At 48.5% G+C, this 15,876-nt stretch overlaps 5 protein-coding genes across 5 annotated transcripts; 2 read left to right on the plus strand and 3 right to left on the minus strand.

Annotated features, from left to right (window-relative positions):
• Positions 1-370: 370 nt before the first annotated feature.
• On the plus strand, positions 371-923 carry N7481_011019 (nuclear telomere cap complex subunit Ten1; the record flags this gene model as incomplete). The annotated part of the gene is made up of 2 exons (XM_057270238.1): positions 371-456; positions 530-923. The coding sequence occupies 2 exons, from the start codon at positions 371-373 to the stop codon at positions 921-923; spliced, it is 480 nt and encodes a 159-aa protein (XP_057117412.1).
• A 267-nt stretch (positions 924-1,190) lies between these two features.
• On the minus strand, positions 1,191-3,061 carry N7481_011020 (MFS transporter; the record flags this gene model as incomplete). Its single annotated transcript, XM_057270239.1, has 3 exons — positions 1,191-1,920; positions 1,986-2,639; positions 2,709-3,061. 3 exons carry the CDS (start codon positions 3,059-3,061, stop codon positions 1,191-1,193), a joined length of 1,737 nt encoding a protein of 578 aa, XP_057117413.1.
• A 2,450-nt stretch (positions 3,062-5,511) lies between these two features.
• Positions 5,512-7,146, plus strand: N7481_011021 (putative 3-beta hydroxysteroid dehydrogenase/isomerase family protein; the record flags this gene model as incomplete). Its single annotated transcript, XM_057270240.1, has 3 exons — positions 5,512-5,737; positions 5,842-6,487; positions 6,564-7,146. 3 exons carry the CDS (start codon positions 5,512-5,514, stop codon positions 7,144-7,146), a joined length of 1,455 nt encoding a protein of 484 aa, XP_057117414.1.
• Positions 7,147-7,699: 553 nt separating this feature from the next.
• N7481_011022 (pre-mRNA-splicing factor SPF27 family protein) lies at positions 7,700-8,401 on the minus strand (the record flags this gene model as incomplete). Its single annotated transcript, XM_057270241.1, has 2 exons — positions 7,700-8,313; positions 8,365-8,401. 2 exons carry the CDS (start codon positions 8,399-8,401, stop codon positions 7,700-7,702), a joined length of 651 nt encoding a protein of 216 aa, XP_057117415.1.
• Positions 8,402-8,997: 596 nt separating this feature from the next.
• Positions 8,998-11,414, minus strand: N7481_011023 (neutral/alkaline ceramidase; the record flags this gene model as incomplete). The annotated part of the gene is made up of 3 exons (XM_057270242.1): positions 8,998-9,986; positions 10,043-11,136; positions 11,209-11,414. The coding sequence occupies 3 exons, from the start codon at positions 11,412-11,414 to the stop codon at positions 8,998-9,000; spliced, it is 2,289 nt and encodes a 762-aa protein (XP_057117416.1).
• Between the last annotated feature and the right edge of the window lie 4,462 nt (positions 11,415-15,876).

The raw sequence follows: 15,876 nt of genomic DNA on the forward strand, positions 1-15,876 counted from the left end.
GATCAGGCAGCACCGGTAATGAAAGACCAGAATGTATTGCGCCGAGCGGCGTGCAGCAGGTGAGACGGAGGTGGGTGGGTAAGATAGGCTCCAGGCAGAACGCCAACTGCGCGCAGTAGACCAAGAATGGTGTGACTGTGGTAAGAGTACCAGTTGAGGAGTCGAGGTAGGGCTTTGAAGAGGACAATCGATATCGCGTGCAAGTTTCAAGTCACCCGATGTCTAATGTCAAAATGTCAAATGGAGGGGAAACTCCCCTCGCTGAGCCTATGACATCGCAGGCCGATCGGGTCACGTGCGCCCGATCTGGCCGGTCTTCGCTGAGGCAAGGCGCTGTTGTTTTCCTCTCATCCCCCAGCGGGCTTTCAGGATGAATGGGCCGCGTGCCTCTAAACGCGCATTTCTTTGCGAACTGCGCTGTCTCCCGGCGGATACGAAGGTCCGATTTCTGGGTTGGTACGTCTGATGGATTCGTCGAATCGGGGTTCACGAAAATGATATATACTAATCAATTCAATACTGACTACAGTGTGAGACAATATAATGTTACCGAGGGTCATCTTATCCTCGAACACGATTATCTACGAGGCAATGAAGAAGCCAACACAGTCTCGGTCGACATCAATGCTGTTCTTGAAGATGTCACTTCGGAGGAGTTGCGTGTGGGCACCTGGTTGAATGTGATAGGATATGTCCGAGATTGTCACTCGCCGTCTGTCTCTTTCTCCTCGAGCCAGCTTGATGCGCTGTCACAACATTCAAATGAGTCTTCGTCCGCCAGGGTATCAAGCACTGTCCTGTCGCGACCGGTGTACATCGACGCGGTGTTAGTCTATCCAGCGGGTGCCATTGCTCTAGGAGAGTACGAGCGCATCTTACGCAATCTATTGGACGTGGAGCGCCGTATGCATTTTGTTGGTTGAAGACTGCTACTCGACAGCCGGAAAATTTGTCCTTCGGACCAGTCATTTTTTTACAGGGCTAGAACAGACAAATTCTGGTCGAACATTGGTTGGATTAACCCATTAACTACCATTATCATTAATACTTCGCTCAAGGAAACACTTTTTGCAGTTTCTCAAGAGACCGATTCATCAACTTTTCAAGCACCTCCAATGCAAGGAAGACGGGGTATCAGGTATCAGGCAAAGAAAACAGAAATAAAATAACAGGCTCAAAATGCATCCAGCTCAGATCGCCTCGTTCTGCTTCTCCTCGTCATTTGGAGGTGCGGTTCCTTGCGCTGAAACTCTTCTCGCACGCTTGCCCTCCAATTTCTTCTTATCCTCTTGCATGCGCATAATGAGATTACTCTTCATGCGAATCTTGTGTCCGTACTTGTAGAAAACAAAGGGGATCGGAACAATAGCAACCTCCAACAGACCCAGCAAAGTTCCCGACCAATTCGGCCCTAAGCTGTCATACATATACGATCCAACCAGCGGAAGCACACCACCAAGTACACTGCGGATAACAGAGTTACCTGCCAAGGCGCTGGCGGCATACATTCCGTAGCTGTAGGTGAGGTAATTCGACGCATAGATGAAAACACCCGTATTGCCGGCGCCGAAGGGAATACCCGCGAGCAGTGGGACAACCCAGTGAATCGAGGCTGGGGCACAGGTCCACGCGAACCAGAGCTCGCCGATAGGAATGAGGATCGAACAGATGCACACGAAAGAGACCATTGCTTCTGGGTGGACTTTTCCTGTCTCCGGGTCCTTTTCGTGGCTGTTGATGAGTCGACGAACGAGTGGTTCACAGGCGATGGTAATCAGCACGCCAATGCCGATACCCAGGAAAGCCAGCCCTGATAGACCAAGTTTCCAGCCGCGAATATCTCCAAAGACAATGGGATAAGCGGTGAAGCAGAGATAGAGAATACCGTAAACGATAGCGATGTAGATATTCCAGAATATGCTAGAAAAAACATGTTAGCTCGCATTCATTGGACTCCACACCTAAATTCTTGGAATGAAACTTACCAGATTGGCTCAGTGACGGCCATAACAAAGGGGCGACTGAGATTCAATTTCAAGATCTCATATAGACTCTCCTTCCGGTCATATCGCGACCACCAGCGCTCATCACCAGTCTCTTTGCGCAGACGGGCAGCCTTTCTTTGCAACAAGGTAGGCGCATAGGTCTCCTTCAGAATAATTGCCAGAACGAGTGCCACGGCAGACAGAATGAGCGCAATCCAACACATCCATCGCCAACCTAGGTATTGTGTGACAAATCCACCAATAACGGGCCCCAGAACGGGACCGTTAAGTGGTCCTATACTCCAGATTGAAATGGCCAGAGCTCGGTGCTCATCGTCGACCAAATCCGCCACCATTCCAGGAGCGGTGGAAATCATCACACTGCCAAAGAAAGCACCAAGGAAGCGGATGACAATCAAAGCCGTGACAGATTTGGCGAGCGCGCAGGGAATAATTAAGATTGTAAAGAGGAATAGACAGATGACGCAGATAGGCTTTCGGCCGTAGACCTCGCTCAGCGGGGCCATGAACATTGAGCCCATTGCGAGCCCGATCAGGTAGAATGTCAAGCCGAGAGTGACGACTGTGGAGTTTTCGTTGAACTCCTCGCCGATTTGAGAAACGCCAGATGTATATGAAGTGGAATATAGCACACTGTCCTTTGTTAGCTTGGTCTCGTTCCACATTGATTTTTCCCCCTTATTGTCTCACGGCGGAACTTACACGATGAGAGTGTTCCAAGATAGAAAGAGCAATCCCATGGCCTTGTATCGTAGGGTCCAGTTCTTCGGGTTTTCAAAGTCATCTTCGCCATCCCAGTCGACCTCATAGTTTGGGTCGGCGGTCATATTTGTTGGTATAGTTGTGACACGCTGCGAGAGAGACATATGGTCTGATGCTCGAGATGGTCGAACGGTGAGGGTCTTGCCCAGCGCATCGTGATCATTTTGGGTATTGACCGAGGAGATGGACTCGCCGATTGAGTCTGAGTCGTGAGACTGTTCGATGTTGCGAGGCCATTTCTCCTGCGTATACTCCTCGGACGTACGTGAGTCGTCTGAAGCCATGCCGGGCATTTTGAGACGAGCGATGGCGGCAGAACTATAGAAAGTTCGAGCGGGGTTATTTTGAGTTTATAGATCCGGCTATAGTGTTCAAGGTTGAAGATTATAAATCTTGTACAACAGGCATGTATCTGTTATCCTCGATGGGGAACGACGCCAATAGCGGCCCGTTTTTAATTCTTGATGAAGATATCAGGGGCCGTTGCACTCCTTTCGAGGTGAAGAAATGCGCGAATTGATGGCTAGCGGGACGGGAAATAGAGGAGAAGCAAGTAAAACCTAGGTTATCAATAGGGTAGCCCTGCCGCCGAGGTTATCCTGACTAGGCCCAATCACAGCCAGGACCGAATATAAGAGAGACCTAAGAAAAGGGCCAGCAAAGTGGAAATCGTAGCACTTTTGCACCAGCTTCTGGATCAGAAAATTTTCGGCCCTGAAGAGGTGGGGCTCGGGCAGTGATAAGCCTAATTCTGCGACGACGAGAGCCAAAAAAATCTCCCTAATGCCGAGTGATGTGATTTGATTCGGAAAGCAGGCCGAGGCCAGTGCGAGCCTTAGTTACCAAGGTCAATACTGGATGTGCAGAGTGCGTGCTCAAAGACATTCAATACGCGACCTTCTTCGTCGCCAAGGTATTGTATCAAGAGCAGGCTACCCAGTCTCGTTCCTGGCTCCCTCTCTCCAAGCTTTGTACCCGTTCCGTCTGGAGACATTCCCCATGGGAACTCCATCTTGAAGTGGCCCCATAAGCGGTTCTGGTTCTGGCTGTCTCTCTGTCTTTGGACTCGCGTGGGATCCCCTATTTGGTCTGGACTTTAGAGAAGCTGGTGCTAGTGGGTACAGACCTCGGGTGGGTATAGCGTGCCGGTTTGCCGAATACTCGTACGCCCCAGGTGCGCAACCCCCTGCTGTTGTCATGTTTTAACAAAGAACCCATAGGTTGGCTGCTGCTTGCTGGCAAGTCTGGGCGATTTGGCTAAACTTCTGCTTCTGCGGGGTTCGGTGTTCTTTGCGATCTGTTCTAGTTTTCTCTGCTCGTGATTTATGTTAGGGCTTTGTAGACGACCCCTCGGCTCCAATGGTACTCTGTAGACGGCCATGATCGGGCCAAAATGTCGGCAAATTGAACATCCCGTAAAACAATAACACGGAAAGCCGATGGGCGCAATGCCGATGGCATGGCAAGCCCATTCTAATATTCATCCTGTACGGAATGCTTCCGCGACGACGAGCCGAACCCGCTTGGGCAAATCAGAACTTTGTCGGGATTTTCCCCGCCACAAAATATGCATGACTGTAGACAAATCCCCGCTGAACTTCTTCATGAACTAAGAGATCCCCACAGGGTACACCCTGATATCAATGATCGCAGCACTTATGCTATTCAATGATACAATGTGCACCGGCTACGAATCCACTGAATCTCCAAGACGGCCGGGAGATGATCAAACTTGTACTTGAACGTCAATTCTCCGGGACCTGCTTGGCTACCCTTGTTCGCTGACGGGCTGCGCACAATAATCTATAGGCAGCATATTTACCTGTGAGTTCTACTCGTAGTCCTTGGTGATGAAAAGTAACGGTTGGATACTGTGTTCCAAGGTTGCCTCAATCAAACTTGATGTTCTCAGTGCACCCTCATGCAGCCTGAGATATTGCATGCACTATAATGGTGGGTGAAATAACAATGTCGCCAGTATTCTCGATTGGAAATATGCAGGGTGGTATGTACTATTATTGCTGGGAGTATATACAGTTTGAGGGGATTGGTCAATTTGGTGAGATCAAAGAAGAATGTTTGAATTTTGTTCTAGTTCCGCGGAAAGGGGGTATGTGGGTCTTTTAAGAGGACCATGTCCTGGCTTTCCATTCGCCATCTCACCATCCTTGATTAAAGTAAGCACTCTAGTGTTGGAGGCTGAGGAGTGAGATGGAGATGGTAGAGCAGTGGTTGTTGAACATCAAGATGAACACGAACCCACCCCACCGACTGCGTACTACTTGCGGCCCTGTTGGAGTCGGCCTCGCTATCCCATGCCTGATCGATCAAACCTCGGGGAAATTCGTCCGATCTGGCGGCACCAACCAACCACAAACGACGCCTCATCTCGTTTAAAGCTAACCGAGCCGTTCGCTCTCTAAGCGACCCTACAAATCTTGCGCCTCGAAAATTGGAGATCGAGAAAAAATGGTGAAAAAGAAAAGTCTCTTATTATTCTTATGATTATCGATATTAATTAAATTTATTAAAAGCATTGGATCCAGTTTCATGATTCACATCTTTTCCTCTTAGACACGAGCTGTAGCTGCACATCGGGACATCTCCTAAACACATCCCTACGAATCCTCACGAGCACCGATCACTGAGCTTCCTATTCCTTTCCTTCCCACGGGGGTCTGGGTATAACCAGGCAAAGGTTGCTGAAGCCCCAAACCTTTTACTTCAACGAACTTCTTTCAGTATGATCATCCCGATCCTCATCGCGCTGCTGGGGCTCGGCCTCTACCTACGCCATGTCAATTCTGTCATGAAGGCAGTCCCACCAGAGGCAGAAGCAGCATCTCCGCATCGTTGGACCGTGGACGAAGTCAAAGCCGGCTATGAAAAGGCCCTTAAAACTCCCATCGATGTCAACAAGAGCCTTCCGCCGAAACAGGCCCGACGATATGTGGTTGTGGGTGGATCAGGTACGTTCTGCATGCATGCAACACATCGAGCAAAAAACACGAAACGAAGCAAACATATTGAAACTTCCGAAGGACGAGCCATTCTGACATATCATCTCATGCAGGTCTTGTCGGTGGCTGGATTGTCTCACACCTTCTCGCGCGGGGTGAAGACCCCTCTGCGGTCCGTGTGCTAGATCTCTTGTCACCCACGCAGGATATCCTCGACAAAGGTGTCGAGTTTGTCAAGACCAATATCACGGATGAGCTAAACGTCACCACTGCTTTTCAGCAGCCATGGGCAGAGGGCGTGGCCCAGCTCCCCCTGACGGTCTATCACACAGCAGCCACGATTCGACCGCAAGAGCGGCTGGAGATGTTCCTGCCACTATGTGGCAAGGTAAACATCGATGGTACTCGCAACGTTCTCAATGCTGCGAGACAAGCCAAAGCGTCATGCTTCGTCTCAACATCCTCCGGCTCCGTCACTCTTCACAAATTGGGATTCTGGGTAACCCCATGGACGAAACTGCCCAAGCGCGCATTCCAGGTTCTCAGCGATGAGGCGAAGTTACCGGAGCGTCATGATGAGTTCTTTGGAAATTACGCCGTGACCAAGGTGGAAGCGGAGCGAATGGTTCGTGCAGCCAATGATCCTTCGTCGAATTTCCGTACTGGATGTATCCGGCCTGCAAATGGGATATATGGAATCGGAAGCGATGCAAGTATGACCATCACCGGCGTATACCTGCGCAAACAGGGAAGTCCAACGTGAGTAGACACAACACCGGAATAAGAAGAAAGAATTGTGCCCAAGAACATAGAATAGTCACTGACAAAAATGCAGCTGGGTCCGCCCCGTCATCCAAAGCTTCGTCAATGCAGAGAACGTCTCCATTGCCCACCTCCTCTATGAACAACGACTTCTCGAGCAAAGTCAGCCTGGCTCTATGCTCCCGAATACGGGCGGACAGTCCTTCGTCGTGACAGATCCAAACCCAGCCATTTCCTTCAGCGATATCTATACGCTACTGGAGACTCTGTCGAAGACTCCCGTCTCGTTCCCGACGATTCCTCCCATGCCGCTCTTCCTACTCGCGTACCTGATCGAGTTGTACACTGTCATTCAGTTCAAGTATTTACCTTGGCTCTTGCCAAAAATTCAAGGTGACTTGAACCAAATACAACCATCGCTGTTCTCCATCTCCGACGTCTTCTGCGTTGCGGATGATACCCGGGCGAAACAGGCGCCTGAGTTGGGTGGACTGGGCTACAATCCGCCCTTAACTACCTTGGAGGGAATGTGCAAGGAACTTGTGGATTGGAATTCTAAGGCCGGTAAAGTAAAGACCGTTGAGAAAATCGGCCCTGTGGCTGTTACGGAGAATGGAGTTGATGTTAATCTTGTTTCGCCCGAGGTGAAAATCTGAATGGAGGGCCTGGAATTTTCAATCTAAATCGGAGATTTGATGCACGGTGCAATTTACTGTAATAGTTAGCATTTAATAGCATATCCGGAGTCAAATATGGTCAAATTGGAAGTGTTTCAACATTCATATTATTCTTGGTATCATAGTTGGGTTAAGAGACCCCGGGGGTTTAAACTGAAATAGAAGTACAATCAGGCTGCAAGGGTAGCCAAAATACAGTGATCGAACCACGCACGTTGCTGAAAAAATATCTATTCCCAGGCTGACAGCTCAAGGCTTAGATAATGTTTGAGGAATGGGATGTCCAGATATCGATCCGGCGATATTTGGGCACTCCCAAAAAGTGATCGGGACTGGATGCAGGATCGTCAGCCGCAGGCCCATGTCAATTCTTCTAGCCGAAATGTGTGTTGCATCTGACAAGTGAATCTCAGCCACAACCCAGCAGTACTTTGGATGAAGCGTGATTTCTCAGCAACGCAGGTGGGACGAAAATATAGAGAAGTGTGAAGCCCCGATAAAGAGACTACATCAAATTCAAATAGTCCCATTCTTAGCGTTGCTGCTGCTGGGCCGCCATGCGCCTGTGCTCCAGAATCTGCATCCTGAGTCCCTCAGACGCCAACTCGGCATCCAGAACAGCACCAACCCCGCGCCTCCATGTATCCTGCAGACCCGCCAGCTCGCCCTGGCTAGATTCCTGCGCAATCTTACGCTGGCGGTTGACCTCCTCCGCAGCCTCTTTCGTGTCCGCAAGCACCTTCTCCAGTCCGCGAAGAATATCTTCCAGCTGTGAGTTTCCAATCAACCAAGCATTCTTGCCGCCCTCTTCCAGCAGGGTCAAATTCTCATGGCGCTTGGTGAGGTGCGAGCTGGAGACATATGCCTTCTGTAGTGTCTGTCGCCATTCATCTAGGTCTGGTGCATCGGTATCTGAGGCCCTGGTTGGGGCTTCGGGCGCTTCGTAGCGGGATAGGTCGATGCCGCCTGACAGCGGGGCACCAGTCGCTTTGCGGTCGATTTCTTGTTGGAAGAATGTGCTGATGTGCGATTCTGGCTCTGCTGGAATTGAGGGGTGCAGGGTTGTGCTGTGGTCTGGGGAGAGCTCGGCGTTGATGAGTTGCTGGGCTTTTTGGCGCGCGACCTCGGTCGGCGGGGTGTCGACGTCTGGGATGTGTTAGTTTCTGTTGGGCTGTGGCCTGGGATGCAGGATCTTACATGGCAGGGAGTCGTGTGCTTCGCTAATGAGAGACATTTTGAGGGTGATTGGGGGTGGAATCTTTGATCGCGATCGGATTGACTTTCTTGAGGCGTCGGGCTCGGCGGTGGGTCTGTCATGTGACCTTGTATCAACTCTGTCGGGGAGAAAGTTAATTGGAATCTAGAATATGTCGATACCACTATTGTTCTTAATGAAGCGGACTTTTCCTGGTTGAAGGGTTTATATATGAAGTGGCAGAAGACCTCAGGTCTGCGCACTGCTGACGAAGGCAAGACCTGGACAGTGGACACTGTTTCACTGAACTCCCATTTGTACAACGAGAACGATATTCAGTACAATTAGGTCCTGGATTAATGGAGTAATACTATATACCCGTATCCCAAAAAAGCTGGGCTTCATTATCTTTTCGTTTGCAACATTACCAGAGATGGCCAACAACAGCAATCTCAAATAGCATTTTGCAAATTGTATATGCCCAGGTGTTGGCCATCTTTCTCTCCATTTATTGTTAGAAAAGCATCATAATCATATCAAGATGATAGTGGTCTCCATCCGTTCCATGTGTTCATTAAATTCATATACTGGCTAATCCTTGCCGGTTCGTTAAACGGAGACCACAAGCGACACGCTCATGTCGACACCGTAAAGGTGCCTCCAATACCTTCAAATGACGATATTCTCCCAAGAGCACTCTTCGATTCACCGTAGTAATGCATACGATAAGTGCCACTCTGCACTGGATTTGGATCGTCGACGCTGTAGTAGTCGTCCTCGATCTGCCATGAAATAGTAACGTCGCTATACCCCAGCACTAGATTGGTTCGTTCCCAGGAGAAAACCAAGTTCCAGTCACGATCATTGCGCACCACTTTCCAGTCACCTGAGCTTGGATCTTTGCGCTCCACTGCCGCATAGGTAGATTCCTGACGAAGGTTGTTGCGAGGGTTAGCACCGATAAAGGTTGTGCTGACCGTGTCGCCTGGGCTGTAGGTTTTGTTGTCCGGGTTTGAGGTAACTTCTCCGAAAGACTTTCCTATCGGATGTTCGTCATAGACGACTCCAGTAATGAAACTTAGCGAGTTGTTCGTGTTGATGGGAGGGCTGGGGCCTGTGGGAATATCGGGGAGGCTGGAACTGCTTGCTGCACTGCCCAGGTAGGGCAGGTATGTGAGAGTCAAGTTGATGTATGCCGCCAGCTCGTTGGGCCCGTAAAGAGTGGATGCCCCCTCGTATCGCTGTACGTTGTATTCTTCCTCTGTCGTGACGTAGTGCGCGTAGCTATTTGATGGAGCGCCAAGTACGACAAGGGGGTTATTCACAGAAAGTGCGTCTTTTGCTCCCTTGGCGATGGCCTCTTTCCATCGTCTTCCTGACATTGTAGTGGCCTCGCTGGTTGAGATTATGATGAACAGTTGCCCGACACGAAGAACCTGGATGTCAACGATATCTGCCGCCCAAGCATAGGGCACTGTAAGTGTTCCGACGTCTAGCAGGATATCCTTGGCGCCCTGACACTCCCTCTGTTCCTGTGATGGCTGGTGGATAGCTGCGCGAGCTACCATCCACAGCGGATTTTGCGTGGCTGGTCCGGTTGCATTTTGGGTGAAATCAAATGCACCTTTAAAACGTCAGTGGCTGCAATAATTCAGGACGTAACATATCTTAGGAACATACCTGGTCCATCTGTTGTCCCCGCAGCGAAAGAGTAACCAAGTGCCGCGGGACATGTCTTCAGAGTGCTGCCGTTGAACGGAGACTCGAATGTATACCCATTCATATCATGGAAAACGTGGAAAGACCTGACATCTGAGCTGCCCGTGACAGTGGTTGGATTCGAGTCCAATTGCCCGTAGAGCTTCTTTGCTGCCGAATACTGGCGCTTTCCGATCTCGAAGCAGCTCTTTGCACCATTATCCTTTTCGCGGAAGTAAGGGCCCCGACCATGGCAATCCTCATTAGTGCCACCACAAGTGCTGTCCGCATATGAGCATTCCTGGTTAGAGCCATCTTCACACCAAGCACCAAGGATATTTGGACTAGTATCGCCAACATTTGCCTGGGAAAACCCAATGACAACATCATCCGCGAATCGGGAATCTCCGTCAACACTCCGCTCAAACAGGTACGCGGCGACGCCTTTGTTATCACCTGTCACGATAGTGTTATTGTTGTACATGGAAGTCCCGTGAACAGGGAACCAGGTCAAGACTGCGGCAGTTTTGTTGTCCGATTCCCGGTCAAAGCGAAGGAGGGTCAGTGTCTTGTCAACTTTCGCCGAGTATCGTGCCTTTTCCTCTTCAGGGTTGTGGTCGTACGAATATGGACTGCGGTTTATATTGGTATCCTCGAGGTCAATAGAGCCGAAAGAAAGACGTCCGGGGGTTAGTTTTTCGTGGGCCCGTTTGATAGACAAAACCGTGCCATCTACAATGGCCTGGTAACTCTGTTTGTCGAAGCCTTTGGTGGGGATCTGAGGGAGAAGATAATTCATCCAAGCCCCAGGACCGGAATGGGAGTGTGTCCCAGTAAGTGCGACATTGTGTTGGCCGTAGCGCTCGTAGTCACCACCTAAGGCTGCGAGCCCCTGCAGAACTCCATGTCGTACAGCGGTGTCACCCGCAAGGGTATCGAGGACCAGGTAGACAAAGGTGTCCTCGGGTTTATTGGGATCGGCAAAAATGAATGCACGAGAATAAATTCTCTGTCGCAGACCAGTGCCCAATTGATCCAAGCTGGCATAACCGTTGAAATCCACCTCGACGACGGGGCTAACAAACAAACAAAGTGTTAGTGGCAGACGACGGAGTAGTCGATAGAATAAAACAAGCTTTAGGTCATACCCAGTCACATCAGCTTTGCCCGCGCCCATCAAGAATAAACCGTCGTCTGCAGCTGCATTGGCTCTGCTCCTCCACTGGTTGAAGTTGCGATCGAAAGTGCCGACGGGGACTCGATCATTATATCGAGCCACTGCCAGCAACTGCATAAACACGAGGAGGGTCAACACGAGCCCGGAAAAGGCCGTCCCCAGTCGCAGATTAGCCATAGTAAAAGTGATGGCGGTATATAAAGCAAGGAAGAAGGACGAATGATGACATCAAGGCGCGCAAAGCGGAGGCACGCGAGTACTTAAATCCCAACCCTAGAGGATGGCACAGCTGAAGGCTTGCTCTAAAGCTTCGGAGGGCGGGTCTCACAGATGATCATTACCCCAGCTTGGAACAAACCATCAGGGTCGGAGAGATAAAATGCATAAGCGATGGCACAGGTGGATGCGCGTGATGTGATGAGCAGCGAACTTGCAGGGCTGGGATCGTCGGAGGAGTTGCAGCTTTGGTACACATTTCACATTCCGCGTGCCCAACCAGGTTTAGCTGCTCTTCATGCACGGGTGTGGATGCAACCATTTCCAATTCACGGCTTCTTCTTCCCCGCACGGAGATGAAGATGGGCCCGAATCTTTTGAGGTGGTGGAAGATTCTAAGGGTCTCAGGAACCACTAGGGATGGGCCCCGCTTTTCATTGGCGATCATCCATCATCCATTTTATCTCTTGGTATTCCAACCTCGGCTTGGCAGTAGTTCGTAGTATGTAGTTTGATCTTGCTTTTTCTTTGCTTCTGATAGTACCTCGATTACTCATCTACCAATGATGGGCTAATCCTGGTTGGGTTCCAAGGTTGGCTTGAGATACCCATCAACCAACTATAACAATGCTCACTCTAGGGTAGCCGTATTGAATTAATGCAATCTCTTTTCATAGATTAACAGGAATACAATTTTCTTATCAAATCATATCAAATAAATTTCGGGGTAGCTAATCTACTCCATATTTGGTAGGTACTAGTCTGCTATTAGAAGAGGGCCAATGATACTAGACAATTAGGGGTTTGAAATTTTTACAGTACCGTTGTACTTTTGTCCAAATTTATAAAGGGAACACTATGTAATTTTTAGCTCTGAAGTTACGGACGGTCTTCAAGACAGCCAGGTGAAATACGCCTATATACAACTACTGACCACCCTGCGCTTATGGAGCGCCATACTCTTTCTTCCCAACTATTGGTCTATCACTTGTCCTCCTCAAGTACACTATCGTCAACCTTTGGAAGGCCATTTCCTCGCAGAAGGCATGAAATTAACCGAATAGCTAAGCAACCAGGATTTGAGAAGTTCCCTGATGAGCTACAGTGTGTCCGACTCCAAGCGCTCGCTTCTTGAAAACTTATTCAGAGGCAAACCTGGGTATATCTATCCAATGCCTGTTCGTGGACTGACACCAGCGGAACAAGAACTGTTCCAGGCAAAGGGTCTCGACAAAGGAAGGAAAGGCCTGTTTATGAAGAAACTGGAAAGTTTGTAATCTAGATCCTATGTTTAGGCGTAAATTCATCTACTATGGCAATGCCTCGGCGAGACTTGTGTCTACTAATTGTAGAATAGGCTGAGATCCAATTTGTTCTTTCAAATTAGTGGCGTAGGCCCGGGTAAAGCAATGGCGGAGAAGGATGAAAAAGTTGGTGGATAGAGCATATCGGACAAATGAGAGATACTAGTAAGGATGTTTTTCATGGCAAAAGCAAAGAATAAACGAAGCTACTCGACTGGTAGACAAAGTATAAAAAACATAAAAGTGGGCTGACTCGGTATTGTGCCCGAGGCCAGAGGCCTCAGACTAGATCAAGTTGCAACTCATTCTCTCTTTTCCATTGCTCGAGGTTGAATGAACTTTTTTGTAGTTCATCTTTTGAGCCTCTCCACTTAAAAGTGATCCCTTCAATGATCCTATCGAGGCCACCGTCATCCTTTAGAAGGTCAATCTCACAAGGTACAACTCGGTAGCTTTCCGTCTCATACGTTTTGAGCCGTTCTAGTTGCGATTCTGACGTGATTTCGTATGCCAAACCATCAACTGGGTGGTCAGGCTCCCCATTTACGAGGGCGGGATAGGGTCCCCAAAGCCTAGTTTCGTAGCCTATCACTTGTGCACGCCGCATGGAGGAGATTGGCCGTGACAATTTTAAAACTTGCGACAGGGTATTTGTATCCATCAGCGTCCCATAGAAAAAACAATAGCATCTCTCAAATGGGTACCGAGGCGAACCATGCTCAGCGGATCCATCAGGCTCCTGTCCGAGTCTTCGCATCGCATCTTCTCTTTCATCGTCCATGAGAAATTTGCGAACCATCAACGATGGAGGCGGTAATGGGGGCCTGTCGCCCATTCTCTGTGGATTTGGGCGCTGCATCGAATGAAATAGGCCAAGAAAAATTATCACGGTCGGTATTCTGCAGCCTTGGGGTGCTGTTGAGAGAAGAAGGAGGACGGAGGTTGGAGGTTGGAGCTGTCAGTACTGCGTAACCTGAATTACCTATTGTTAACTAATGGGTGGGGTGGGGCCATGTGATGGAGGCCTTAGACCTAAGTCCTCAGCGCTCTTGTGTTGAGGTATGTAACACCTTAGTTAGACGCATTTACATCGAATACACACACCATTCCTTTACATTAAAGTGAAGCAAGGTCGTTTTCAAGCAGCTTTCAGCTGTGTAGAATCACTAACAAGATTAAATAGACATTCATTACCTCATGGCGATCGAAATTATATCCACATGTGCCACCTCGATCTTGCTGTAACTATGCAGCATTGAACCCATTGGACCCCAAGAAATAACAAGGCATTCCATGAACCTTGTTTTCTCTCAGTAAATCTTATGAGGTTAACCTCAGCTTATTTTGTAGAGTTTTCCATGATTCTATCCCCCTCATCGCAGCAGTTTCTGGTTGGATGCTTTTATCCCGCTTGCCACGATCGAAAATCTCCATTGAAATCCAGCCTGTGAAACCAGACGCGAGGATCCAAACCTGAGAAATCCGAGCAACTGGAAGATAAGCGCTATTATCAACTGCTCCCGGCATTGTAAATAGATATCAAAGTATGTATCGGAAAAGAAATAGTGATGAAATGCTTCCGATTCTTATAGCTTTCGGGCAGGATGAGATCAAAGAGCTTATACACAAACAAAAATGAAAGAACATACAGCAATTTGCTATGAAAGAGCATTAATATAGGTATAATAAAAACCGCCAAAATTACAAAGAAAAGATTCATTATTTTATACACCCCCACAGGTGCAAAAAAGGGAAAGGTGCAATAATTTATGAAATAAATGGGAATTATATGGGTCCCATGGGATGGGATAGGATTAAAAATTAGTCCCATGGGTTCTTGGCAAATGGGATAGGATTCGATTATTACTCCCATGGGTCCCAGATGCACAGGTCTACCTGCGAGTCACCTTCTTCCGCCACCCAAGGTTCTGGCTTGCTGGACAGCCAAGACGTAATCAGCCAACGACTAGTTTCTCTCTGCGAACTGATGGCTCCATGTGGTTATATCCTGTAGGAATCCCGTTATCAATCTCTTTTACCCTGCCTAACATTTCAAACAGTTACGGCACCGGCAGTATCTCAAAGAGACCCTTCAAGAGCCCAATGCCAAAATTGTCGTCAAGCTTCGCAAGTGAAAATCTACTCTTCCACCTACTTTACAAATTAATCTCGACGACGTTACTTCGCCATATCTTCCACATGTCCTCATTATTCAGTACGTCAATTCTTAAATTGTGATTTATCTCATTTCCTCTAACTAACTGGCATTAAAGCATGCAATACCACCAGAGCATAATCTATTCTCACAGGCCATGGATATCAAAAAGCCATCATGGTCTACAACCGCAACCGCCAAAAGGACCTGGATATACACATTCCCGCGAGATGTGTATCCAATCCGCCATAGCTATCTCCAAAATCCTCAATATGTATGAATCTCGGTACACATTACGCCGGATCAACGTACCAGCAGTTTCCATCACATCCTCGGCCATCTTATTCCTCTTTTTCGCCACTTTTTTGAATATCCCCTCCTACTCTCGAAGCCATATCGCAGTTATTCTGACGACATGTTTCAGAGCTTTAGATGAGCTCGCTATTTGCTGGGAAAGTGCCCATAGGGCAAGAGACCTTTTGGTTGGTTTGCAGCGTCAATGGGATTTACGGACACGATCTAAACAGCCTCATCGGGGTGACGAGGTACTCTTTATTCCGCGAAAGAGGTCGAAAACTTCAAGCGGAATTCATAGAACGGCGCCTGTTTCCCATGATGAGGCTTTGCAAATAGATTTGGATTTGGATTATATGCTTGAGACAGAGGCGGAAGCGCCAGGCCATCCTTGATTTGATCGATGATATTAATGGCTTGCATGGCCACAGCATCAAATAAGTGAGTATAAAATTGTCCAACTTTGGAAAACACTAGAGAACCCATGCACATGAATCAGGAAATTGATTTAAAAAAGGCAGAGGACGCCTAAAAGCCCTTATACAACGCCAGAGCGCGCGCACGATGGTTCCAGGGTTCGATTTGGGGGCGAAATTCTCAAAAGCAAGGTTCGAAAATAAGACATTCGATGCAGTTTAAGTTTTATCTTTGGGACACCATTTCGCAATAT

The sequence above is a fragment of the Penicillium waksmanii genome (assembly GCF_028829765.1).
Source record: "Penicillium waksmanii strain IBT 27052 chromosome Unknown utg000009l:1.0-4314994.0:1.0-4318279.0, whole genome shotgun sequence".
NCBI classification, from domain to species: Eukaryota; Fungi; Ascomycota; class Eurotiomycetes; order Eurotiales; family Aspergillaceae; genus Penicillium; species Penicillium waksmanii.